The 24,061-nt window shown below is 35.3% G+C and overlaps 5 protein-coding genes and 2 non-coding genes across 12 annotated transcripts; 4 read left to right on the top strand and 3 right to left on the bottom strand.

Annotated features, from left to right (window-relative positions):
• Nucleotides 1-1,782: 1,782 nt before the first annotated feature.
• oac-58 lies at nt 1,783-5,187 on the top strand (the record flags this gene model as incomplete). Of its 2 annotated transcripts, NM_069944.4 has the most annotated exons (11): nt 1,858-1,998; nt 2,040-2,443; nt 2,528-2,873; nt 3,175-3,341; nt 3,389-3,452; nt 3,494-3,672; nt 3,716-3,825; nt 4,099-4,219; nt 4,483-4,594; nt 4,638-4,851; nt 4,942-5,187. In NM_069944.4, exons 1-11 carry the CDS (start codon nt 1,874-1,876, stop codon nt 5,185-5,187), a joined length of 2,088 nt encoding a protein of 695 aa, NP_502345.1. In that variant the 5' UTR covers nt 1,858-1,873. The 2 variants fall into 2 exon arrangements, with proteins under 2 accessions (NP_001380175.1, NP_502345.1); NM_001392412.1 differs by lacking the exons at nt 3,175-3,341; nt 3,389-3,452; nt 3,494-3,672; ... (3 more) ...; nt 4,638-4,851; nt 4,942-5,187 and having other exon boundaries at nt 1,783-1,998; nt 2,528-2,952.
• On the top strand, nt 4,430-4,450 carry 21ur-15290. The gene has a single exon (NR_056798.1).
• A 472-nt stretch (nt 5,188-5,659) lies between the features above and the next one.
• On the top strand, nt 5,660-9,018 carry oac-57 (Acyl_transf_3 domain-containing protein; the record flags this gene model as incomplete). 3 transcript variants are annotated; one of them, NM_001268710.3, is made up of 11 exons in its annotated part: nt 5,660-5,778; nt 5,820-6,223; nt 6,272-6,623; nt 6,838-7,004; nt 7,052-7,115; nt 7,159-7,343; nt 7,387-7,496; nt 7,541-7,661; nt 8,013-8,118; nt 8,164-8,368; nt 8,771-9,016. In NM_001268710.3, the coding sequence occupies 11 exons, from the start codon at nt 5,660-5,662 to the stop codon at nt 9,014-9,016; spliced, it is 2,079 nt and encodes a 692-aa protein (NP_001255639.1). The 3 variants fall into 3 exon arrangements, 2 of the variants coding, with proteins under 2 accessions (NP_001255639.1, NP_001255638.1); NM_001268709.3 differs by lacking the exons at nt 7,052-7,115; nt 7,159-7,343; nt 7,387-7,496; nt 7,541-7,661; NR_056797.1 differs by lacking the exons at nt 5,660-5,778; nt 5,820-6,223; nt 6,272-6,623; ... (5 more) ...; nt 8,013-8,118; nt 8,164-8,368 and having other exon boundaries at nt 8,771-9,018.
• K09E10.5 lies at nt 8,549-8,674 on the bottom strand. The gene has a single exon (NR_101967.1). It is a non-coding gene; the product is annotated as an Unclassified non-coding RNA K09E10.5 (non-coding RNA).
• Nucleotides 9,019-12,218: 3,200 nt separating the features above from the next.
• On the top strand, nt 12,219-20,247 carry oac-59 (Acyl_transf_3 domain-containing protein; the record flags this gene model as incomplete). 2 transcript variants are annotated; one of them, NM_001268707.2, is made up of 11 exons in its annotated part: nt 12,219-12,350; nt 12,560-12,963; nt 13,054-13,426; nt 13,505-13,671; nt 14,238-14,301; nt 14,349-14,512; nt 14,559-14,665; nt 14,710-14,830; nt 15,287-15,398; nt 15,448-15,658; nt 19,877-20,247. In NM_001268707.2, 11 exons carry the CDS (start codon nt 12,223-12,225, stop codon nt 20,120-20,122), a joined length of 2,097 nt encoding a protein of 698 aa, NP_001255636.1. The 2 variants fall into 2 exon arrangements, with proteins under 2 accessions (NP_001255636.1, NP_001255637.1); NM_001268708.3 differs by lacking the exons at nt 12,219-12,350; nt 12,560-12,963; nt 13,054-13,426; ... (5 more) ...; nt 15,287-15,398; nt 15,448-15,658 and having other exon boundaries at nt 19,961-20,122.
• Nucleotides 20,163-22,434, bottom strand: C42C1.8 (MFS domain-containing protein). The gene is made up of 4 exons (NM_069940.8): nt 22,061-22,434; nt 21,580-22,006; nt 20,583-21,233; nt 20,163-20,536 (listed from the first exon to the last, which is right to left on the bottom strand). Exons 1-4 carry the CDS (start codon nt 22,426-22,428, stop codon nt 20,348-20,350), a joined length of 1,635 nt encoding a protein of 544 aa, NP_502341.1. The 5' UTR covers nt 22,429-22,434; the 3' UTR covers nt 20,163-20,347.
• Nucleotides 22,435-22,485: 51 nt separating this feature from the next.
• C42C1.9 (Protein kinase domain-containing protein) lies at nt 22,486-24,031 on the bottom strand (the record flags this gene model as incomplete). 2 transcript variants are annotated; one of them, NM_001268705.2, is made up of 6 exons in its annotated part: nt 22,486-22,767; nt 23,167-23,314; nt 23,376-23,490; nt 23,536-23,611; nt 23,655-23,742; nt 23,932-24,031. In NM_001268705.2, 6 exons carry the CDS (start codon nt 24,011-24,013, stop codon nt 22,518-22,520), a joined length of 759 nt encoding a protein of 252 aa, NP_001255634.1. The 2 variants fall into 2 exon arrangements, with proteins under 2 accessions (NP_001255634.1, NP_001255635.1); NM_001268706.3 differs by lacking the exons at nt 23,167-23,314; nt 23,376-23,490; nt 23,536-23,611; nt 23,655-23,742; nt 23,932-24,031 and having other exon boundaries at nt 22,518-22,766.
• Between the last annotated feature and the right edge of the window lie 30 nt (nt 24,032-24,061).

Here is a 24,061-nt window from a genome sequence, read left to right as displayed (position 1 = left end):
AACCCAGTTTAGCACCTTTTCTCTATTTCCTAATCAGATTTCATATTTGAAACATATAAAATTTGTCTGAAACCCTGAACTCCTCAAGACGATCCGATTAAATACCTTATCCTCTACCTAACACCTTGTTCGCTTTTGTTAACAATAATCGAAAAATGTATAAGTAGTGGACATTTGGGCCATTTTTGATAACATTAATCCTAATACACTTTCTTATCTTTTTTATTTTCGTACGTCTTTTTTTAATTTTCTAAATTTTTAAATCATCAGAAACATTGTTCAATGTGTCTATCATTTGTACTATTCGATCATAGTATTCCTTTCGACAATTAAACAAAAAGTTGTTTTATTTTCCGTTATGAACTCTTAACAATGAAACAACTTTGTTTTCTCGAAGATAGTTGTTGAAATTATTTTGTAGTGCAACTCCTGTATGACCTCATACTTATACTTTCCAGACACCAAAGAAATTCCGAGAGTCTAAGAGTTCATTGTGGTACAATATACCACGACACAATTTTTAATGCCAGCTATTGTGTATCGTCATCCTTTTCATAAAATGCAAATTTGACCACCGTGTTTTGCCATGTAGCTTCATTTTTTTCTTTTTGATTCTTTCACATTTCTTTTAGACCAGAGCAGAGCGGCGATCTCCGACGCTTTTTTTCCTTGGCGCCTGGCGACCGCCGATAGCCTATAGGCTATATATTATAATATTTTCTTTTATTAAAGCAATTTTTAACTAAACGATTGTAATGTTAGACATCAATTGGCGATCCGCGATGCCCAACACGCGTTTCGTACTCGGCGATCGCCAAAAATCAACTGTCGGCAATCGCCGCTCTCCCCTGTTTTAGACTTCTTTCGGGGTTTAAGCTATTTTTTCGATATGAACACTAATTTAAACAAAATTCGAGATTTCATAAATAAACAATCACTTTTGTTGACGACGTTCTAAATACTTCATAAGAATTTTTGTCAACAACCATAACGTTTTCGATAGATTCAAACTTCATTTCAGAATTTCCACTCACAGGTCTCTATTCCCGAAGTTGCTGTAATTCATTACGGTACTCTTGCAGTAGAGGCCTATTTTTCAAACGTTTAAATTGAATGCATCTCATTCAAATAATTTCTAACTGAAATTAAATATTTTCATACATATGTGTTGTTTTTATTGTAAAGAACAACTATTCAGTTGGTGGGTTTCCCCAAAAAAATTGGTTTTCGAAATATGACAAAAAAGAGTAAGGCAGTACACACACTTGCTTGCTGCACTTCAAGCACTTTTATCTTGACCATTATTCGTTGTGGGAAAAATATTCAAGTTAAATGTTGGTCTCTACAATAATCCACAAACTGATAGTAAAATATCCTTTTACTTAAATCATGAAAAATTTGAATTTTTTGCAGAGTGTATACCAAACTCTCAAAAGTAGTGAAAACTAGTTTGTCACCTTACAGTTTGTCACCTTGTAAGAGACTTGTCTCCTAGAGCCATGGCAAATGTCCCCTGGAGACATTGTTGCTTTGGAGACTTTGCGCTAAAGAGACCCTTGTCTCCCGTAGTTTGTCATCTCGGAGACCGGGCCACTTCCTATTCTTTAATTTAAAAGAAAATTTGGAAATTGTGTATCGAAAAACCCCGAAATGATTTTTTGTTTTCAAATATTTATTTTCCACCTGATTGAACAAAATTTTTTAAATGAATTACGTTGCAGTACGTTCAAATATAATTTCAAGTGGATGGCGTGGATAATCCACATACCATTTTTATAAATAAATTAATTCACTTTATGCGTAGCATTGAGGGGACGTTCCCTCATAACAGCCCTAATCGAGACCTTTAAAGCTTCGTCGATCTGCTCAAGCAATGTCACCTCAGCCGTCTTCAAAACGGCAAGATCTTCAAGGAATCCGAGGATTGGCAATTCTTTCAGTTCTTGGATTTCACTTTTATCCAACTTATTTTCCAAATGGATATCTAGGTGTTGATCAGTGAGTTAAGATTTGATCACCTTTCTACTGTAACCTTCCAGATTCTTTGTGCTCTCGGGATTTCTTATGTGCATGTTACTTACAAAATCAGAAACAATGCCAGTTATCTCTGGTGTCTTACACTTTTATTCTCGTCGTTTCAAAAGGATTCTTCCATTATATCTTCTATTCATATTTCTAACTGTTATTTCTCTCTACACAATATTCCCAGATACAGCTTTACTTCAAAATCAATCTTCTGCAACAAAAGCCTTATTATTCGTTTCAAATAGACCTCATACTGGAGAAGAAGATTATTTTGAGAAACTTTTGATTGCAATTGACCTGTTCACTCATACATGGTCACTTTCAGTTGAAATTCAATTTTATTTTATTGTTCCACTCATTTTCCTCATTGGAAGCTATTTTTCGGGATTCTACAAATACGGATATTATTTTGTTTTAGGTAGGTTTCAAAAAGTACCCGTACACGGTTTAATTCTCTCAATCTTAAAAATCGTAAATCTGAAATTTCATATTTTCGTTTCAGGACTGATCTCATTCACATTCTATTCAATTCTCCCACTTGAAGTGGCTTTTAACAGTTTATTTGCAAGAATATGGCAATTTCTTATAGGAATGGTTATTTATTTACATTCAGTGAATCCTTCTAAATCTGGAAACTCAAGTTCCTATAAACTCTTGGAGACTGCTGAAAATGGGGAAAGCGAAAAGGTTTCACTAGTTGACGATTTTTCGGAAGATGAAGTGGAAGACGAAATCGTAGATATTGCAAAGCCTCCAACACCTCCAGCTCCATCAACATATCTCGGACCATTTTCCAAATATTGTTTCCTGATTCCAATGGCTTTTGTGGTCACATATCCTATTGCAATGTTTCCATTTTTAGTGCATTAAGTAGAGTTATCAGACATTTAAAAATGTGTAAAATTATAAATATTGATTGTATGTAATCTTTGAAACTGTAATCTTTGAATCTTTGAAACCAAATCAAACTGGACAACTGGGTTTTTGAAGGTCATGTTTCAAGCTTTGATTCTGAGTTCAAAATTCTCCGGACTCCAGTGATCAGTTTAAATGAAAACGAGAAAAATAACTATCCAAAATAAGTCTTTAAAATATGTATAGCAACTTATAAAATTGTACATTACTAGAAAAAATGTGGTATTTTTCCAGGCCCCTCTTCACCTTTTTCACTGGTCTTTTGATGCTTGTCTCAACTGATGATGAGTTTCTGAGTAACCGAGTACTCACTTATATTGGTGATATTTCATATTCACTTTATTTAATTCATTGGCCAATTTATGCGTACACCAAACTAACATTTGGAAATGATCCATACGGTATTGCAATTGACACCTCTAAAATATCGAAACTAAAGTATTTTCAGCACTTGCTGCTGGCTTAATCATATCTGTAATCGTGGCATTTAGCGTTTACGAGACTTATGAAAAGTGAGATTTTTAAAAATTGCCAATTACTAAAATATTTTCAGATGGTACCTGAAACTGTCAAACATGAGTTGTGCACTTTTGATAATCTGTCTCTTCATTACCAATGTAGTTCTTATCAATAAAGATGCAATTCAAGATATGAATTTTATGAATGAACAAGTTAACAGCGGAAATTCCACATCTTCACGACTTGACGGAGTGACTCCCAATATGACTTTTGGTTTGAAAATCGGTTTAGATTCATCATGAAGTCATATTTTCAGATGACGCTACACGTTTGAACAAATATTGGAACAAGTATGATATTGAAGTGATGATTGAGCCAGGATGTGTTAAAAGAACGCCCCAACATAGCAGATGGTGTGATTATGAGGTACTATATAATTAATACATTTTTAAAAATTACTCTCCCAATGTCTATAGAGACCCAACATGTTTGAAGCATTTGAAAAAGTGCGAATTAATTAAATTTTCAGCCAAAAAGCAACCTTGACCTTTTTATAAAAGAATCACAATTAATCTAATTTCAAATGTTTTATCAAATTCGAAAAAAAAAGAAAATATTTCTATTTCAAAAAAAGCGGCGCTGAATTTGAAAAAAAAAATTTAAATCGAGTTGGGAAACAGAACATTGGAACATTTTCAGCTTAAAGGCGACGAATTCAAGCTGGCAATATTTGGAAACAGTTATACAAAGAATCATCATAAAATGTTTATTCAAGAATGCAAAAATCGAGCATACAATATTACAGTAGACTCGGAGAGAGGTATAATTACTTTACCTTTCCTATTTCATGCCTACCTGTGTAAATACCTACCTACAAATTTACCTCATATCTGCCTGCTTTTATTGCAAAGGCGTGGTAACTTAGCGGAAGGCAGGCATTTGTGTACCTATAAGTAGCAAACTTATTTTTTTTTGAAAATCATCCCGGTTTTCCCAAGGTTACTTCGTTGGAATTTTTTGACAAAACCAATATAAGATCTTGCGAATCACCTTACTATTTTTCAAAATCCTATCTGCTTTTAGGATGTGAACCACTGGCGGCAAGTCCAAATGACAAACACTGCTTGAAAAAACTGTCTGAATTCGCTGAGTTCATCGAAAATGCAAAGCCAGATTACGCATTCATGTTTACCAGGTGTTTTATATTGAATAACTAATAAAAAATTCAAAAATTTCAGGTTTTTTGCTGTTGCTGATAAATTTAAAGACTCCAATTCAACAGATCTGTCAACTGATAGTATTTATCTCATGATGAAAAGTCAATTGAACAAATTTATTCCATTTATCAAAAAGAAATTGTATATTCTTGATTCATTTCCAAGAGCAAATTCTGGTTATATTGCACGGGTTCCTGGTGATTTGAAAAATGGAAAGAAAATTGAGGATATTAGTGTAAGTGCTGGTAAATGTAAAAAGTCAGAACATTCTACTTTTCCCTACTGAAAGTCAACATAAGAAAATCTTTTTTTTGCAAATTTTCAGAAAGCTATGTTACGACCAGATGGATATGAAAGAGGTCGTCTTCGACATGCTGCTCTCGTAAAAGAATGTGGTGACAAATGTGAATTAATTGATTATCTTCCATTATTCTGGAACAATTCTACACATCTTTATCAATATTTTGATTCACGTGGATTCTCTTATTTCACATCTCCAAATCATTTGTCTGCTCATGGAATTGAACTTGTCAGGCACATTTATACAAAAATATGTGCTAATTTAGATTAATTTTTAAAATATTTTCAAGTTCGTGTACTTTATGATACCGGTAAACTTAAGTATTATTTTAGTTTTATTTTTCTCGATAATGTTGTCTGATAATGTTGTATTCTGTATTCTGATAATGTTGTATTAAATTGTATAAAGTTTTGTTTTGTGATGGATTCAAATCAATAATGCAATTTTTGCACAACTTTAACATCAATGAGTAAGGATGGTTAGAAGAAATGAAGGTCTTATACAGTTCTAGGTAAATTATAGGCACCTAGGCACCTAGGCGCATCTGAATGTTTTTCTTTCAAAAAACATTGTTTCCCAATTTAAAATTCATGTTTCCAAGGCAAAAGTTCATAAATAACTAATTGCCACCAGTATAACGCATTTCAAATTCTTACCACTGTTCTGTAAAGTATTTTTTCGTTTTTCGTTTCGTGCAAACTAAACTTAAAAAATTGCTTTTAATTAATCTCTCTCGCGGAATATGACACTATCATCAAAACGGCAAGATCTTCAAGGAATCCGAGGATTGGCAATTCTTTCAGTTCTTGGATTTCACTTTTATCCAACTTATTTTCCAAATGGATATCTAGGTGTTGATCAGTGAGTTAAGATTTGATCACCTTTCTACTGTAACCTTCCAGATTCTTTGTGCTCTCGGGATTTCTTATGTGCATGTTACTTACAAAATCAGAAACAATGCCAGTTATCTCTGGTGTCTTACACTTTTATTCTCGTCGTTTCAAAAGGATTCTTCCATTATATCTTCTATTCATATTTCTAACTGTTATTTCTCTCTACACAATATTCCCAGATACAGCTTTACTTCAAAATCAATCTTCTGCAACAAAAGCCTTATTATTCGTTTCAAATAGACCTCATACTGGAGAAGAAGATTATTTTGAGAAACTTTTGATTGCAATTGACCTGTTCACTCATACATGGTCACTTTCAGTTGAAATTCAATTTTATTTTATTGTTCCACTCATTTTCCTCATTGGAAGCTATTTTTCTAGATTCTACAAATACGGATATTATTTTGTTTTAGGTAAGATTTTCAAGAGCCACACATTTTGAGATATCTATTTAAAATCAGGTACGATATCATTTGCATTCAATTTTATTCTTCCATCTAAAGTCTCTTTTAACAGTTTGCTTGCAAGAATATGGCAATTTTTAATAGGAATGATTATATATTTTTATTCAACAAAACCTCGAAATAATTGTATTTCCAATACATTCTTAGGAGCAATTGAGCATGGCGAATGTGAAAGAGAAGTGTTAATAATTGATAATGTGGAAAACAATGATAACGAAGAAGCTGTGGAGCACAAAAAAGTGCAATGCAATAAATCAACATATCTCGGACCATTTTCCAAATATTGTTTCCTGATCCCAATGGCGTTTGTGGTTACGTATCCAATTGCTTTGTTTCCATTTCTTGTAAGGTATGTGTATTACTGCACGTTTAAAACTAGTCAAGGGTAGAATGTAATTCTAAAAACGCGATATCTAGGCAAATTTTCTCGCAGAAGATTAGACAAATTTGGTAGATTGCTTTCTCAATATCTGAGTTCCTCTTTTTCTTCTATTGATGCATACGTTCAAAAAATCATTTTCTGTGTTTTCTTTTCCAGTAATCCCTTACATTCAAATTTCCAGGCCCCTCTTCACCTTTTTCACTGGTCTTTTGATGCTTGTCTCAACTGATGATGAGTTTCTCAGTAACCGAGTACTCACTTATATTGGTGATATTTCATATTCACTTTATTTGATTCATTGGCCAATTTATGCGTACACCAAACTAACATTTGGAAATGATCCATACGGTATTACAATTGAAATCTCTAAAATATCCAAATTCAAGTATTTTTAGCACTTGCTGCTGGCTTAATCATATCTGTAATCGTGGCAGTTATTGCCTACGAGACTTATGAAAAGTAGTGTTTTCAAAAAATCTAATAAATCCACATCTATTTTCAGATGGTGCCTGAATCTATCAAACATAAATTGTGCACTTTTGATCTTTTTCCTCTTTATCAGTAACTTTCTTTCTAGTAACTTTCTAGTAAACAAAGACGCAATTCAAGAAATAAAATTTCGCAATACACCGGGACAGTTATCTAAAGTTTCAAGCCTTGACGGGGTGACGCCTAATATGTCTTTTGGTACAGAAATCGTTTGAATATTATCACTAACTGATAGTTCAAGATGATGCAGCTCGTTTAAACAAATATTGGAACAAATATGATCTTGAAACAATGATAGAGCGAGGGTGTGTCAAAAGAAGTCCAAACCATCCTTCTTGGTGTGACTTCAAGGTTTTTCAAGTATTTAATGATGATGATGAAATAAGAAATTTCAGTTTTTGAATGGAAAATTCAACATCGCCATATTTGGAAACAGTTATGCAAAAAATCATCATAAAATGTTCATTCAAGAATGTAGTAGTAGATCATACAATATTGCAATGAGTTCAGTGAATGGTTGGTTATCCATGGGTTTCTAATTTTGTAAAACATAGTCCGGACGAGACGTGACCCCAGATTGCGCCCTATTGGTAAAATAAGTTAAGCTGGAGGGCATGAGCCTTGCTCCGTTGAATACCTGCATTTGAATATTGATATAAATTTTCTACTTTGAAATTTCTAAACATTTTTTCAATTATTCATTTCATTCAAAGGTAGGACGCTCCAAAAAATAGTTGAAAATTCATAATTGGTTTTAGATGCTTAAGTTAATCAAAATCTATTCCGTTAACAACGACAGCTGAAAATTTTTTTGGCTCTGTGTAACGTTCTAAAAAAACTTAATTCTCATTTGACACAATTTCTCAGGCTGTGAACCGTTGGCAGCCAACACAACTGGATGTATAAAGAAACTCGACGAGTTTGTGCAGTTATTGAACAGTTCCAAACCAGACTACGCATTTCTGCTTACAAGGTTGAATTTATTTGTGTCCTTGATTCCTAAACCCTCGATTTTCAGATTCTTTGTCATAGCCAATCCGTTCACCGATGTAAATACTGAAAATGATGAAATATATATTCAAATGAAAAGTCAACTCAAGAAATTCCTGCCAAATATTAAGAAGAAGTTGTATATTTTAGATTCATTCCCAAGAGTACATGGGGATGTGATTCCGCACATTGCGGATGACTTGAAAGATGGAAAGACATTCGAAGAAATTAGTGTGAGTTTATCATTAATTTTTGAAGATTTACATCAAGTTTAAACAATGACTCGGTGTTGAAATCTGCGTGCCTGCCTACCTGCCATTTACGCATATTTAAATTTCTCATTCCAATTTTTATTTTGAAATATCATTTCACAATGACAGAAACGCCGGCAGGTATTCCTGTTCTCTTTTCTTTTCTACCCTGTTTCTCAAAAGAGCACTGACAAAAAGATAACAAGGCGTGAGCATTTTTTTGGTGTACTTGGTTTCATTCAATGTTACTTTTTCATCGGTCATAAGAAGCTTCAATTTTGCTCGAACTAAAAAAGCTATGAAATTTTTATAGTATAGGCCAACAATTTGAGCGTCAATTTTGTATTTGTGTGATATGAATTGCAGTACAATTCCAATTTCCAGAAAGCCCTGTTACGACCAGATGGATATGAAAGAGGTCGTCTTCGACATGCTGCTCTCGTTCAAGAATGTGGTGACAAATGTGAATTAATTGATTATCTTCCATTATTCTGGAACAATTCTACACATCTTTATCAGTATTTTGACTCACGTGGATTCTCTTATTTCACATCTCCAAATCACTTGTCTGCTCATGGAATTGAACTCGTCAGGCACATTTATACAAAAATATGTGCTAATTTGAAATAATTGTTTTTTTTCCAAACATTAGGTTTTTTTTCGTTTCCTTTTTGTTTTCAAATGAAAAAAATGAAGTTTACAAGATTGCCATACTCATTTTTGAATATTAAATTTTTGAGAGAACTTTGATCATAAATATTTGGACCTTTTTTTTTTGAAATTTCATAAATTTTCCTGCTACGCTGTATTTCCTTTTTCACAAAAAGTCGCCTTAAAAGTACAATACCGTCAATGGGGAATTAACTTTAAAATCCTTAGACTGCCCTCAAATACCTAGATATCACAAAAAAGAAAAAATGGCTGGGATTTTAGAAAACCAAAACACCCGAAAAAGGTGTTGAAACAAAAAACTAACGGACAAAAACATATGACATTGGTTTTTTTGGTTTTTTTCATTCAATTTTCACCTCATTCATCCTTCTTTTCCATCCATCCTTACATGTTTTTTTTCCATTTAAAAAACAATCTTCAAACTTTCGGTATATCATATTTGCATATGAATTCCCTCAATTTTTGTTCCCTAACAATACTATATATTTCCATCTATACCTACATAAGTCTATCAATGGAATGAATACCAAAATGTTTATTGTCACCTGCAAACTGTTCAAATAATGCCCAACCTACCTTCGTTTTGGGTGCTTTCTATTTTTAAGAACTCTCACTTTTGCATTAAAAATTAAAAATATCAGTTCGATTAATTAAAATTTCCTAATTTTCTCAATAGATAGTTGCACGTGTATGAGTAAGGTTTCCGTAGGCGCTAATTTATTAATGTAAGGAGTGGTGGGAACAAATTATATTTTATGGCAAATTCAACAATTGCCGAAATAAAAAATTTCTGGCGATAACTGGGTTTTGTCGTCAAAACCGTTGGTTTTTGATATAACTATTTTATGATGCAGTTTGCAGAAAATATTTGATGTGTTCGGGAACATCAAAGTTATTGTTAATATGCTTGTAAATAAAATTGAAACTTATGCGCTTTTTGCGAAATTTTAAATATTATCTAACAATTTTCCGTTATTCGACTTTCTATCATAATCTTTGGTGAGCAATATCTAGGAGAAATATTGAATGTTCCGCGCCATAAACGTCTTGTCTGTCTGAGCTTTTGCTCTCTTGTAGTCACCTGCGTCGGGCACAAAACATACTTCACGCGGCAAATTCATATTGTTTTAATCAATTTTTCCGAACAAAAATGCAAAAAAAATCCCATCAACCTGCGAAAAACAGGATATACAGAGATTATCCCCCTTTTATATTCGAGAAGATGCAAAGATCAAACTCCAAACGACAAGTACTTTTTGAGTTTATACCTGCATTTTATTCAAAATTTTTATCTCCGTTTCATAATATTTTACGACTATCAACAGTGGGTACACAAAAACCAATCATTCATGGTTATCAGTTCTTCTGGCTGGAGAGGAGAGGTGCAACTCCAGTTAGAATAGGAAGTTTGAATATTTTGAAATGAATTTCAGCTGTCACAATTAACTAGCATAATGTCTTAGTCATTTCGTCATTTCGTCATTAGCCGATGTTTCATTTCGGGTTCTTGTTGAATTTTCGGTTTTTCCTTTTTTTATCTTCTCAAGTTTTTGAAATTTTATTGAATAATTGAAAATTGGAAATTTATTTTTAGATAGAAATAAGTTGCACAAAATTCAAAAGCCCAACAGCCGCTTAATGTTATAACTCTCCGTTAATTTTTAGCTGAGCAAACATAATTATATCACAATGGATTAGTAGACCACTACGGAATTTCTTTTTATATTATATTTTTTTATCAGTTTAAAGTTTCTATTCTACACCTATTCTAAATTTTGTAGCTTTGTTAAAACTAATAACATCTTAATCTAAAAAAGCCTCCATTTTGAATTCTGACGTGTTGCAACAATTTTGTGTTGTTTGTATTTTTTATATGCAGCAAGTGTGCAATAAGAAATACAAACAACACCACGCCATATATTTTATTTTTTATTTTGGGGGCCTACACCTTCCTCGTGCCTTCATTGCTTTTGACACGATATTTTTAGAGTCCCATTGTACTGTTCAAAAGCTGTTGGATTAATAAAAAATTGTTATAGATAATTTACAAGTACCAAACCCAAGATGCGTAAAAACAGGCATAAAAGCAACCTATCACACCTACTGAATTATATGAATTTAAAAGTTTTGACGTATTTTCTCACTATCAGTTTATAATTTTGCTTTAAACTTTTATGGGAGATTTTTAGAATTGAGTTCCATCTCTTCCTTCGCTATTTCAAATTCAAACTTTTTTTCAGATTTTCAAGTTAAGGTTTTAAACATTATTTTTTTACTTTTGGACATTTGCCGAGAAAAAGTAAAAATTTCATATTTCTAGTGCACTTCACTTTTCAAGTTTGATTGATTTTTAAATTTTTTCGGAGCTCGATCGGAGTGGCAAAATTAGTTTGAGACTCTTTTTTGTCTAAAAACTAATCAATTTAGATATTGAAATTTAAAAATCGGAAAAATTAGAAAAAAAACATAAATTAAGTCGTGTATAAATTAATGTCAAACTGATTTTAAAAACAAATCTTCTCTTGAAAGTTTGTAAAATTAAATTTAAAAATGATAAGACTTTCAGGCAGTTTTTCAACTTTTTTTTAGTTTTATAATATTTTTCTCTGGTTCAAAATTAATCTTTGTTTTAAGAGGTTGAATTTAGAAAAAATCGATCGAAACTTACATTTTATAAAAAAAGGGTACACAACTTTTATATGTGTGAACTTTTCTCTCTTTTATACTCTACATGTTCAATCTCCAGTTGCGCTTTTTTGCCTCATTTTTTTTGAGTTTTGATTTTCAAGAATAGTTCAAATAAGTTTATTCGATCCAAATTTTTCGATTATTTTCAAAAAATTTTTAAACATTTAAAACAGCACCTGATTTTGCAAATTACTTGCTATTTCGTTTATATTTCGTGTCAGGAAATTCATCATATTTTCTTTTTTGTTTAATATTCGGTCACTAAATATTTTCACATCTTTTTGTCTTATAGTTAGAGAATTTTCTTATTATTTCTTCAGTGCAAAAAAAAATAGTATTGAAATTTGATTTCTAACACTAAAATGAGTAAATTCAACTTCTTATTATTCCCACACTCTCTCAAACTTTGATACATGCTTCTGAAACTTATTTTTAAAAAAAATGAACTTCCAGTGGTCATTCGATCGACTCGAACAATGCCATCCCAGCCACCGTCTTCAAAACGGCTGGACCTTCAAGGCATTAGAGGGTTGGCAATTCTATCAGTTCTGGGATTTCATTTTTATCCGAAATACTTTCCAAATGGGTATCTCGGAGTTGATCAGTGAGTTTTGAACAATTATTGTAGCTTTACTTGGGTTTACTTTACTCGCCTATGTACTCAGTTTCAAAGCCTGCCTGAAACTTGCCTGCCTCTTTTTTTTCTGGATTTTTTTTCCTCTTTTCTTGACCCAAATGCAAAACTAGGCGATAGGCAGGCAGGCGAAAATTGGAACTTTTTGAAAAACTAATCACACTTCAAAATTATTTCAGATTCTTCGTACTTTCTGGACTTCTCATGTGCATGTTGCTCACCAAAACCGAGAGCATGTCGTTAATATCAGTGCTCACTCATTTCTACACTCGACGCTTCAAACGAATTCTTCCATTATATTTCCTCATAATTCTCATTTCTGTAGTTGCACTCTACACCGTCTTCACATCAACTGCAATTGTACAGAATCAATCGTCAGCTCTTCGAGCATTATTTTTCGTGTCAAATCGACCAAAAACTGGCGAAGAAGACTATTTTGAAAAGCTCTCCTTGGCAATGGACATCTTTACTCACACATGGTCATTATCAGTTGAAATTCAATTTTATTTCGTTGTCCCGTTCATTTTTCTGATTGGAAATTTGTTTTCCAGCGTGTTTAAATTTGGATATTATTGTTTATTAGGTAAGATTTTACTAGATAATCCATGTGGTATACGGGGGCGTGTAAGAGGCGCGGCCCTCTCGGATAAAATTGTTGTACACATTTTTTCAGGCGTAATATCTATTTCCTACTACTTCACATCTCCCCAAACAACCGCCTTCAATAGTGTATTCGCAAGAATTTGGCAATTCCTAATTGGAATGATAGTCTATCTGATATATTTCAAAAAATCTACAAAGCCATTAGATCTTCCGTATAACCTGTTGGACGCTGAAAAGCCAAATGATGACGGAAAATTGAAGTTATTGGAAGAAGATGGATTTGATGAAAGTGAGGAAGAGGAGGAAACGGTGGAAACGAAGGTTGTAGCGGATTCTTCCCAAAAAACCAAGTCATATTTGGGTCCATTTTCAAAATATTTCTTCCTTTTTCCAATGGTCTATATTGTAACATATCCAATTGCCATGTATTCATTTTTATTGCGGTGAGTTTTAGTCTTTTCAAACAATTTTTAAACATATTTCAGTGATTTTTCATGAACATTTCTAAAAATTACTTTCAGGCCAATATTCACATTATTCACAGGAATTCTGATGCTTCTCTCGGTTGATGATTATTATCTGAGTAATCGAGTTTTGACATATATCGGTGATATTTCATATTCACTTTATTTGATTCATTGGCCTATTTATGCATACTGCAAGCTCACTTATCCGAATAATATTTATGGTGAGCAATTTTTTTTTAAATGGAAATTGATTTGAAAAGTGGAACCTTCAAATGCCTGAAGTTTTAGTCGAAAAGCCAGCTTTTTTGTTGCTCGTTTCCATAGGTTAATTTTTAGTGTCAAACTCCCAAGATTATGCCATGGAATCTCGATTTTTCTGAAAATCCTTTCAGGCCTTTTTTCACTAATCTAGAGGACTGTTAAATTGCTTTAAATGAGGGGTTTTTGAAAACTTTTGATTTTGATGCTTTTTAGGGTATTAGCCGGCATTTAGATGCAGGGAAACATTTTGAAAGCTTCATGGATTTTTTGTTCTTTTTTAGAGAGCGGAAGTTTTTAAACACTTGGCGGCACTTTTAAATTATTGAGAATCCCATTTCAGTAATTCCTATAAGCATAGCTAAAATAAGTAGTAATTCGAAACCAAAAAGGTAAATACAACTTTTAATAGTGCTTTTCAATAACCCTCTAAACCCATCAAAACAGTTTTAATTAGATCTCTCAAACTGTTTTCGCCTAATCCTAAAATATCAAAACAAAACAAAACCAGTTGAAAATAATCTTTCAGTGTTAACTGCGGGTTTGTTGGTCTCGATTATAATAGCTGTAGCGGTGTATGAAACATATGAAAAGTAAGTGAACACAAACATCTCTGACCCCTAAACTTTGGTCATTACAGGTGGTACTTGAAACTTTCAAATCTCTCCATTGCCATTCTCATTATGTTGTTACTAGTTGTCAATTTAATTTTGATCAATAAGGATGTTATCCATGAGAAAATTAACTCTTCGACTACTAACAACTTTGCCAGAATTGATGGCATTTTGCCAAATATGACGATTGGTAAGTTGATGCTTCGTGAATTGAAAAAAAAGATTGTCTATTTCAGATGATGCTGACAGAATGAATGCGTATTGGCAGCGTACTGATTTAGGTGGACTCGATGAGCCAGGGTGTGTATCAAGAACACCTGGAAAAGTATGGTGTGATTATGAGGTAATGGTCATTTCCCGAATAATTGGATTTACTCAATTTTTCAGGAAAAAGGAAAAGATTTCAAAATTGCCATATTTGGAAACAGTCTCACATTGAATCATCGTAAAATGTTCTTACAAGAATGCCGGCATCGGGCCTACAATGTTACAATGTATTCAGAATATGGTACGTTGAATTTCAGGCAGTTTTTTTTTCGCATTTGTGTCACAAGTTTGACTCATTACTGTGACTTCCAATTTTCAAATTTGTTCATTAATATCTCAAGAATGACCGATAAAGCGTGAGAAGCTCTAACACGACCATGTGTCAAGTTACGCAGCTCGTGTACTCCCCGAGGAAACGTGAATTTAGATGATACGAAAAAGAAATCAAAAATTGTTTATAACAAACAATTTGAGCTAGATCCTGGGTTTAACGCTTTCGCGGTCATTCTATAAGAAATTCTATATGAAATTATTTGTAAACCTGTGCAAGACAGTACAGGTACAGTACTCCCCGACGTACTGCTAATTGTAAGATGGTTGTATTGTTTATTCCTTCAGACACTGATAACAATTTATGACTCCAGATTTCCGTTACAACTAGAAAAAAGTTTAAAAATCGCATTATTTTATTTTCCAGGATGTGAACCATTAGCTGCTCTATCCAACGAAGCTCATTGTAAACGTCATTTAATTGATTTTGTTGACTTTTTGAAAGGTACCAAGCCAGACTATGCATTCCTTTTTACCAGGTTACCCTACTTTTTTATATTAGCAAAGATTACAGTCAGATTTTTTCAGATTCTTTGCCACCGGAGTACCATTTGAGAAAAACGATACCAACTTGGAAAAGGATTCGACGTATAAGGAGATGAGAAATCAAATGAATCAATTCATTCCAAATATCAAAAAGAAGCTTTTCGTTTTGGATGCTTTTCCAAGGACAAATAATCAATACACGTTGCAATTGGCAAAAGATTTGAAAAATGGAATTGATATTAATGAAATTCATGTAAGTCAACACTATCACAGACACAAAATTCTGCATTTTTCGCTCCAAGAACACGGTACTGGGTCTCGACACGACAATATTGTGTGTTAAAGACAATAAGGTGTGCGCCTTTAAAGAATAGTGCACTATAATGTAATTACAAACCCTAGCAACATAATTTTTAACAAGTAACAAAAATCTATCGTGTCGAGACCGGGTACCGTATTTGCAGCTCAAAATAGGGTGTTTTCCTGTGACAGCGGAGCGAGAGAGAAGCGGTAGCAGATTAAAGGCGCATGCATTTTCCGTCGGCGCGGGTCCCGCCACGACAAGCGCCCTGCGGGCGCCGCGGCGATTCTTTCTCCTCATTCTACGTGTGAGTACCGTAGAGGTCGTGATTTTATGGATTTTTTTGTGTTTTTGCGAATTTTTAGCGTATTTTAACTGTTTTTCAATTAATTAGGGGTTTTATAGTGTGTTAGGAGTATATTTTTAGTCATTTAAGCAATTTTTAGCGTCTATGAGTGGAAAACAGGAAGCGGAGTGTGAGTGAAAGGAATTTTCGTAATAATTTCGCGTTTTAATTCATCTATTATTATAATTTTCTCCTTTCTCTCCGATCGTTCGCTGTTATTGGCCTAAAATGTTCATTGCGCCTAGAAGTCAGGCTTGTATTCGAAAATTTGTTTCTGTTTTTCCGTTTTTCGTTCGATTCTTATTAATCTCTTATCATAGCCACAACCTGTTAAGAATTTCCGTTCTTTCTCAAACACTCTTTAAGCCTAGATTTATTCGCGCCTTTAAAATATTATATCCCTTCGTAAACCGTTCTGTTTTGGCCGATTTTTCCGTGTTACCGATCTCGCATGTCGTCGTTATTTCACTTTTTACATAATAATCATCCGTTTTATCGTACTCGAGTTATGTAGAGCATAAGAAATGCAGAAAAGGTCCATGATGTGGACAGGTGATCTCAATCCTCAGGGATTTTCATTCAGTCATGTAAACTGCACCTCGCCTCGCGAAATATAATTTTACTTAATTATAGAATTCGTTTGCGGTTTTCTGACAAACTAAGGTAATAAAGAGACACCGAGGCCGCTTTCGGCTTATTAGTCTGTTTTAGGAGGTCGACAAGGACCAATAAATTAGAGAGTAAATTTAGCTTTTACAGGTTATCAGACGGGAAAGGTAAGATGCGCGCGATATCTCATAAGTTTCAGTAGATAATAGTTTTTGAACCAGATAGGTTTTTGCGATAAAGAGTTTAGTCCGACAGTTTCTGTCGAGGAAAGGGCGATGATCGACGGCCTCATTCGATGAAAGTGTGAGTTTTTGACGGCTTCTACCGAGGAAAGTGTAAGTTCTGACAGCTTCTGTCAAAGAAAGTGCGAGTTTTTCGACAGCTTCTGTCGAAGAAAGTGGGAGTTCCGACAGCTTCTGTCGAAGAAAGTGTGGGTTTCCGACAGCTTCTGTCGAAGAAAGTGGGAGTTCCGACAGCTTCTGTCGAAGAAAGTGTGGGTTTCCGACAGCTTCTGTCGAAGAAAGTGGGAGTTCCGACAGCTTCGGTCGAAGAAAGTGTGAGTTTCCGACAGCATCTGTCGAGGAAAGTTCGAGTTTTCCGACAGCTTATGTCGAGGAAAGTTTGAGTTTTCGACAGCTTCTGCCGAGGAAAGTGTGAGTGTTCCGGCAGCTTATGTCGAGGAAAGTAACAGGTCCGACAGCTTGTGTCAAGAAAAGTGCGATGACCGGCAGCTCAGGTCGCGGGTATTGAGATGTCCGGCAGCATCGATCGAGGAAAGGACAAGATCTTGCAGTTTCTCTGAGAATGTACGAGATTCACGGCAGCTCCTGCTGAGAGAAATTTTGGATTTCCGGCACTGGGTGGAGCATAGAGCGGTTTTTTCTTTCCAGTCAAGGAAAGGGATAGTTCTGAATTTCGAGGTATCGTTTTCGTTTCTAATTTAGGCCAATACAGTTTCTAAGACACTAGCGGAGTAGCGATTCTTACAAGGGAACAGACCCCGGAGTGGAAAGCTGTAGAACGTATAAGAAGTGGACTTTGATGGTGTTTTCTGTTACGAAGCGATTTCAGAATAGGAACATGAAGAAGATTAGCAGCTTATAGGTATTTTTCGCGCGGTTTCCGGCTAAAGCAAATTTTTTACATAATGTTTTCCATCAGCTTTCCAACAGGTCGTAGCTTTCCAACAGGTCGGTTCGTTCGAGACACGTCCTCATAACATTATAAATATGTCGAAAGCGGACAGGAGTCGGAGAGACAGATTTGGAAGTTTCAGAACAGTATAATTCTCTCAAATAGAAGATTAATTGCTCTTCTTTTCCGCTTTGTCATAAACTATTAGAATCATTGCTTTGGGCAAAGGGTAAAAAAGACGAGCATAATGTCTTATAAAGTGACCGTCTTGGAAGCGAGGGTCGGATACGGTAAGACGATACTTTTCAGAACAACCGTGTTTCAGGTTATAGTCTAGATTCTAGAGTTATAAACCTCGACTTCGAATCATACTTGTAGAGACGGGTCCGCACAAGCTTCATCAATATTTCAAATGTTGTCGGTAATGGGCTTTTTTGTTGCGTTGTAGGGTCACGCGGACGTTATCGTGATAATGCTAGCAGTTATCTCTTGGCAACTTTTAGCCCCAAGGCTTTTCTCGTTCTACCCTGTACTACACGCAAAGCCCATAAATCTGTAACTCAATTATCTCTGTTTTCTCGTTTTTCTCATGTCTCTCGAGCGAAGCTAGGAACTAGGGAAAACTTTTACTCGGGGGAGCGCAGCGACCCGAGAATAGGGTGTTTTCCCGTGACAGCGGAGCGAGAGAGAAGCGGTAGCAGATTAAAGGCGCATGCATTTTCCGTCGGCGCGGGTCCCGCCACGACAAGCGCCCTGCGGGCGCCGCGGCGATTCTTTCTCCTCATTCCACGTGTGAGTTCCCGCCCACCCACCCCTCTACTGATATTTGCCATGCTATATTCACTATTCTAGCGGCGGTTCTAACTCCGAGCTATTGTGGGTAGGTTCAAAATACGAGTAAGCACCAGGTAATTTTTTTTTAATTTCCGCAGTTCCACCAGAGCGGACAGACAGGATTCCTCCGAAACATTTAAAGAGTAATTTGTCAGTCTTTTTTGGTGGTAGCAGGAGATGGGTTTAAAATATGAATTATTATGAGAGCGGCCGAAAATTAATATCTTAAAGGTTGATCCTGCTGATTTACAGGCAGCGAGAAGTTTTACAGGAGTCACAATTCCAATCTCTGGAACAGTCGAGAAGAAAGACGTGAGGAATATGACACGCCACCGAGCAACTCAAGGGCTCACATCGATTCCGGACAGGGCAGGGGACGACAGGCAGTGGAGAAGGTCGGGGATCGACGTGGGAATTCTCAGAATATCCACACGACTGACCTCAGTTAGCTCTTTGTGGGGTAGTTAAAATGACATAACGGCCCCGACCCCCAAATAAGCCTTTTTGTTGCCCAAACTCTCCAAAGCTAGGTCCCGAGACATTAAAATATTAATATAATATTTGTTGCAGAACTAGTTCAACTTCTTCAGGTATTCAGGAGGCCAAGGAAATTGCAGATCGTTTGTAGTTGGATGGAAGCGATGGTGGTCAGACTGGAAGAAACTGAGGAAATCGAGAAGACATGTTCGTGTGGGGTAACTGACGAATACAAGTTACCAGGATCGAGACACGTTGGTTTACCATTTGTGTTCACTGTAACTAACCATAAGTACTTTCGGTCCGTCCCTTTTCGTTTTTCAGCACAAACTTCAGCACAGCTCAAGCAACGTCCAACAAGCTCAGCACGTTCAACAAGTTCAACAACATCAGCAGCTTCTGCAGCACATTCAACGTTACAACGACGTTATCGACATCGAACGATCGGGCAGACGACTTAATAAATTTCCCCAATTTTCACTGTTCGTGGCCCTCGTATCGTTCAAGTTGTGCGCCTGGCGCCCAACTGCCCCTAATTTCTTACATCTGTCACGACCTGTACTACACGCAAAGCCCATAAATCTGTAACTCAATTATCTCTGTTTTCTCGTTTTTCTCATGTCTCTCGAGCGAAGCGGAACTAGGGAAAACTTTTTCTCGGGGGAGCGCAGCGACCCGAGAATCGCAAAATTTAGCGTCTGGGCAATAGAATTTTTTGCTCCGAGAAACCAAAAAATTTTATATCTTCAATAAATGATTTTTAATTTCAGAAAAAAATTGTCCAGCCCGACACTTATAAGCTGGCGCGACTACGAACAGAAGCAATTGTGAAGGAATGTGGATCGAAATGCGAGATGATTGATTACGAACCGTTGCTTTTCAACAAAACATCAAATCGCTTCGAATTTTTTGACAATCGAGGATTTCTCTATTTCACAGGAGTCAACCATCTGTCAGCACACGGGATGGAATTAGTTAGACCGATCTACACAAAAATCTGTAAAGATTTGACATAATTATTTCGTTAATTAACTTATTGTTACTGTAGGTTTAATTCAATTACTGGTATTTATTATTAATGGATGTGTCAAGTGAAATGGTTTACTTCAAATAATAATAATAATCGTCCCGTATTGAACAATTCCAGTACAATCAGTTTCGAACAAAATATAGTAATAACAATAATATTGACATTAAAAAAAGATGCTGGCTAACAAAAATAATTGTCCATATTCCATCGTTCATCGCTGTTCACTTGTCGACGGATTAAGAGGATCCGATTCTTGGGTAGTGGCACCAACGATTGTGGTGGTAGAGACCGTTGTGCGTGTTCTGTTCGGAGCATTAGTCATCTCTCTTCTTAGTCGTCGGTAATCCTCACGTAAGAACCAAACCACGATGGCAATTAAAACAGCAATGAATGTGATGATCTGCAAATAAGAGAGTTGTATTAGATTAGCTTCTACCAAAACTCACAATAATTGGATTATCATAATTCTTTGGAACATTGATGGCGTCCTCTGCATGCGCCCGACATGCCTCCACTCCAAAATCGCTATCAACAAAACTTAGGCTTTTCGCGCCGATTTTGATAATTGCAACAATCAGCACACTGAATAGTTGTCCAACGAGCACAATAAAACCTGAGGAAACTTCTGGAGCGGCTGGATATGTACATTCAATAGCAAGCTCTAATCCAACAGGGTAGGCAGCCAGTCCACAAAATCCGAAGGCTCCTGATATGAAAAACAGAATCAATGACATATTTGGAACTTTTGACATCCAGAGAAATCCAACTCCAAAGATAACAGCGAAATTCATGAGTACGATCATAGCTGTTCGGTAATTTTTATGCTTATCGACATAGATACTCGCAACGGTTGCACCAATCATTCCACATCCGATCATGAGAACTGCGCAAATCCCTGCAACCTGGTTTCCATAACCAGAAGGGCACAACATTTGCAGCATCATCGTGTACAAACTGTTAAACATTCCGATTCCACCTCCAAGAGCAAACATTAGAATGTCGTAGTTGAGGTTTCCAAAAACAGACCCGCAGCTGGTAGCATAATCATTTGATTTCCGTTGTTTCGTTTCATCAGGTTTCAAGCAACCAAGTGAGCACTGAAGACATAAATATAAATATAACTATCATGATTCTCAGGGGTGCGCGGCAAACAACAGCATCCAGTGCACTGGCCAGTGTGGCTAATTCTCCTAGTGTTTTTTATTAAAATTTAGTGTATAGAAACAATATTTAACAGAAACGATTTCCGGCAATTATCGTATTTCAGAATTTTTTAAAGCACTTTTTTTTCAGTTGTTTCAAGTTAATTAAAAGTAATTTTTTAGATAAATCAAATATTTTTTCTATATTTTACCACTAAATTTTATTGAAAAATATTAGAAGAACATGCCACACTGGCTCATTTTGTAGAATTGCCGCGCACCCCTGATGATTTTAACTCACCCCAGCGAAAAATAAAGCAACAAAGCAGATGATAAATAAAATGACATTCAAAATCCAGACATCATCAGACGATTGAACTATAAGTGGTGCTACCAGGTTTACAACCATAACGCCTAATGGGTTAGCCATAACACCAATCGTCGTAGCAATTGTTCGTTGAGATGGCGGGAAGCATGTAGCCGAGATTTTCGATGGAAGAAACATGATGAATGGATATGCCATTGCTGCAATCGATTGTCCAAGAAGACAAATGGGAAAACGATTTTGCGGATCCACTTGAGGTTGCGTAGATAGAGCACGGATCAAGGCTCCGATAGCATTTAAAACACAAGCTGCGATTAGTGGGACATTGAGTGTGTTTTTACTGCCAATATACATCCCGATAAATCCAAATGGAACTGACACAAACATGTAGATCATGGAGAACCTGTAAATTGTTATTAAATACCTTGTTTTTTTAAAGAAACATTTGAAAACTTACCAGGCAGCAGATTCTTCCCCATATAAGGCGTTGACATAGTTGCCAACTGGTGCATACGCAATCCAAGAGCACGTATTCGAGAAGTTGAGCAATGCTACAGAAACTAACAGAAACCATCGACTTCCATCAGATTCAAATGCACTTATAATTGAGCTTCTTGATACAAGATCAGGAAGAATCTTTGCATCTTCTTTTAATGGATCTGGGACAATTTCTTCTTGTGTTTCTTCAGTTTTGGTCTTGTCCTCCTGTTCTTCAGTGTTTTTTGATTTCTTCCCTTTTTTAGATGACTTTTTTTCTTTTGGGTCGGGTTTCGACTTATTGGGATTCTGATTTTTTCTCTCCGCAAGCGCCATACTTCTTTCCATTTTAATCTATAAAATATGTTAACATTTGAAAAACCAAGAAAAAAGAGAACAAATTTTAAGAACAGATTCATTTTCAGAGGCAAACTAGATTAGTTTGAGTTCAGATTCAAGAAACGAGCAGTTGACAATTTTTTGTTTTCAATGATGAACGTGTGATTGATGATATAATGAACGGATTCACAGAATTTACGAGCCATCATTTTTTGAGCCAGCTTGACGCCTTCAGGTGAAATCACAAACGGCAAGCTGTCTAGATTTATAGATCCGTGTTCATGGCCGGTTAAACAACGAAAAAGAACTGATCCAAGCTGAGAAATGTCAACAGCACGAGAATCCATGCTGAAAAATAATGTAAAAAACAAGAAAATAAATGAAAGTTTTGCTGAAACGGAAGACAGAAAGTGCGCTCCTCTGATAAACCGTGCGAAAAAAAAACTTTTGGAATTCAAAATCTTCAAAATGGTCGGGACGTATTTGACCTACTCAAAATTCAAGATTATATTTTTATTTAAAAAATATTAAATCTAAGATCTAAACGCAAAATATTTTGTTTCTAATAAAAAATGAAGCAATAAAATTTGTAATTTTAAAATCAGAGCATGCAATCTACGGATTTCAAGTCTACAAATATCCTTCGTCACGATGACTACAAATTGAAATGTTTGTTTTTATTTTTGTAAATTGCAATTCGTTATTCAAAAATAACCATTTTGCAACAAAATTAATAAATTAACGAACATTTTATCCGATTCCATTTTCCGAGCATGTGATCTACTTGTCAATAAGCAAAACGATGGCTCATCCTTCATCAAAAAAATATTTTCGAGCGTAACAGCTCCATGGAGCACTTGGTTGCTGTGCAGTTGAAGCAGTGCGTTGGCAATATCTAGGAAAATTAAAAACACATGAATATTGGATTCATTTTATGGATTTGAATTTGTATTTACCACGAACGATCACAGCGGTCATCCAATCTGGAAGCGGGAATTTACCGTACTCATCGAGATACGTTTCCAATGATTTTTCAGTATTCAGAGTCGACGTGATAACATGAGAAGTCTTCTGGAAAAATTTTGAAATCAAAATTAATTGGAGAAACACCCCAACCATGTTGTTATTTTTAGACGATCTCTTCTCTCGCAACAACGCATACGTGACAAAGTCATAGTCTTCAGAAATTTGGCTGAAAATTAGTTGTTTTCAGTTTTTCTAAAACAAAAATATACTCATAATCCATGAACAAACTCTCGTTCAGACTTTCTCGATTGCTCATATTACACTCCAAAATGTGCTGCTTTCCTGGCGTTGAAACCTCTAAAAAATCTTAATTAATAGGTTTATATTATGTTGGACGCGTGAAGAATGAAATGACTAATAAAAATCGGCAAAAAAATTTTAAAAACGTTGGAATTTGTGGTTTTTCCGCAAATACCTAACGAGACCCAACGTTTGGGGGCGGAGCGTTTGATTTTTCTGCGTCTCCATAATACCTGGCCAACATACCATAACAATCACTAATTCTTTTCATGATATTCGAGTAAGGTTGATAGAAATTCACGAAAGAGTAGAAAATATTACAAAACATAAATTCAAATCCAACTTTAATATCGTTGCCACCAGAAAGTTTATATTT

This window comes from Caenorhabditis elegans, chromosome IV (genome assembly GCF_000002985.6).
Source record: "Caenorhabditis elegans chromosome IV".
Lineage (NCBI taxonomy): Eukaryota > Metazoa > Nematoda > Chromadorea > Rhabditida > Rhabditidae > Caenorhabditis > Caenorhabditis elegans.
The sequence above is the reverse complement of the archived record's forward strand: the minus strand, read 5'-3'. Positions and strand labels throughout refer to the sequence as shown.